General features: G+C 41.2%; 1 protein-coding gene across 1 annotated transcript in view; it reads right to left on the reverse strand.

Moving 5' to 3' along the window:
- Window positions 1-976: 976 nt before the first annotated feature.
- LOC104462342 (intraflagellar transport protein 81 homolog) overlaps window positions 977-1,971 on the reverse strand; it is a gene marked incomplete at its 5' end in the record, with an annotated part of 10,710 nt that continues 9,715 nt past the window's right edge. The window contains one exon of the mRNA XM_010074252.1: window positions 977-1,159. Within this exon, the coding sequence (XP_010072554.1) occupies window positions 977-1,159 (183 nt within the window). The remainder of the gene's footprint in view (window positions 1,160-1,971) is intronic.

Consider the following 1,971-nt stretch of genomic DNA (forward strand, 5'->3'; position numbering starts at 1 on the left):
CAGCTGTGGGTCTCATGATGCAATTTTAAGGGCCGTGACAGTTGCCTGTGGCTCACAGGTCAAAGCCAGAGTGTGAGGCAGCCTTGCCTATCTGCCTGTTTTGCATACCCCACATATGCAAGAACCTCTGTGCTGTATTCACCTCCATCAACAACCCTCCATCCCTGGGATGACCCTCTTTGGGGAGTATAATCACACTGGAACGCCACTGCACAGACAAAACAGCACAAAATGTCATCAGTGGAGAAAGCCTTTAGCCAACACTTTCACATAGGCAACTCAGAAAAAAAAAAGAAGAAAAAATACGTTTGTTAAAAACAACAACAAAAGACAATGGAAAAAGCTCAGAATCCAAGTAAGTATTCTCAGAACCTCCTCCTGACGCTGTAGCACTGAACTGTCTCCTGGAAGCACAATCAGCTCAATTCAACCGTGCAAGGAAAGTATGACTGTGAGTGTGCAGGCAAGGGCTGCGCAGCTCAGGGCGAAAACGGCTCCATTCTTGCCAGTCACACTAGGTGGATGAAGACAATAGGGAAGGAGAAGGCCAGGCCAGGAGGTCCACAATTATACAATATCAGGGCCCAGGCCTTGCAAAAACGTAACCTTAGTGATACAGAATAAGGAGCGGAGCAATTACGCAAGTTTTCTGTGACCCTGGCGAAGGATTTATTTTCCTTTGATCTCTCTGCAGATGCATGCCATTCCCAGCCTCATAAAACAAAGATTTACAATGAGGTTCACCCGAGTGCAGCTCTGGTAACAGATCTTCCCAACCATGTTATGTTGTCACTTCTACAATGGAGGAAAAGCTTCCTAGAATGGCTAGTTGCACTCCTTGTTTATCCGCCAAAACCAAATAATGTATAACAAATATATGTAGAAATGATGACAGCAACAATATTTAGTAAGAGGTTACCTGTAAGAAGCCAAGACACTGTCTTCCTACTTCACATCGGTATCAAAAATGAAAAGTTCATAATACAAGCCTGTCTTTACCTCCTTCCTGAATGACTTGACCGATGGCTGTTTGATTTTGCTGTTTTAGAAAGCATTCTCTCTTACATTTCATTAACTGCGCAAAATCCTGCCACATTTTCATTTGCTTCATATTTGGCCCATGACTTTCCCGTACAGCTTTCTGCTTCTCTCGTAATTTCTGTTAAAATATAAAAATATTAGATTTCTGGAGCAGTCCTACGCCACAAAAATTGCTTACATAAGAAGCCTGGAATGACAAAGATTTTTATATGCAACTGAAATATCATTAACTTTTGTTCAGGCTGATAACACTCCTTGCAAGTGATAAATGCATTAACACCTGGGACTTGGATATCTGCTTTGTATTTCAATATTTTAAAACTGTCTAAATAATAGTCTTATCTATTTGAGAAGTTATGCTAAAAATCTGAGTTCATTTCCATACCGAGCTCTTGCAGTATCAAGTTGCACCCTGCAATGGATTCATATCATCATATGTTAAACATGAAATTAAAGTTTTACAATGAAACGCACTACTGCTTATTAACAGTGGCAGCTCAAAACTGTAAAAATTGCTCACAGACTGACTCATAAAAAGGAAACTAATAAAAGAAAGATGTTTGGTGTGAACTGGTAAGCCTAACGTCGTCCACGCTGATCTGCGCTTCACACCAGATTAGAAATGGACAACTGCTTTTGTTTAACACTGCAGCGCTGACGATCCCCTGGCCTTTAATAACAGTGATAAGGCTGACAGGCTCAAAATTTATTGTCTTCAACAGGTTGCTTTATATACAACACAAAATTTGAGCTGGCACAGTTTGTTATGCCCATGTTTCAGTTTCTTATCCAAATGGTTTTCAGGGAATGTGCTGTCATGTTAAGCTGCTCGACTATCTCTTACAAGCGGCTCATGCTATACTCTGCAGGAAATCAAGCCCCGAAGAGCGAGCGTGATCTCTTTTCAGGGTATTAGTTACCAATGCCAGC

This window comes from Pterocles gutturalis, unplaced genomic scaffold (genome assembly GCF_000699245.1).
Source record: "Pterocles gutturalis isolate BGI_N339 unplaced genomic scaffold, ASM69924v1 scaffold13242, whole genome shotgun sequence".
Classification (NCBI taxonomy): domain Eukaryota; kingdom Metazoa; phylum Chordata; class Aves; order Pterocliformes; family Pteroclidae; genus Pterocles; species Pterocles gutturalis.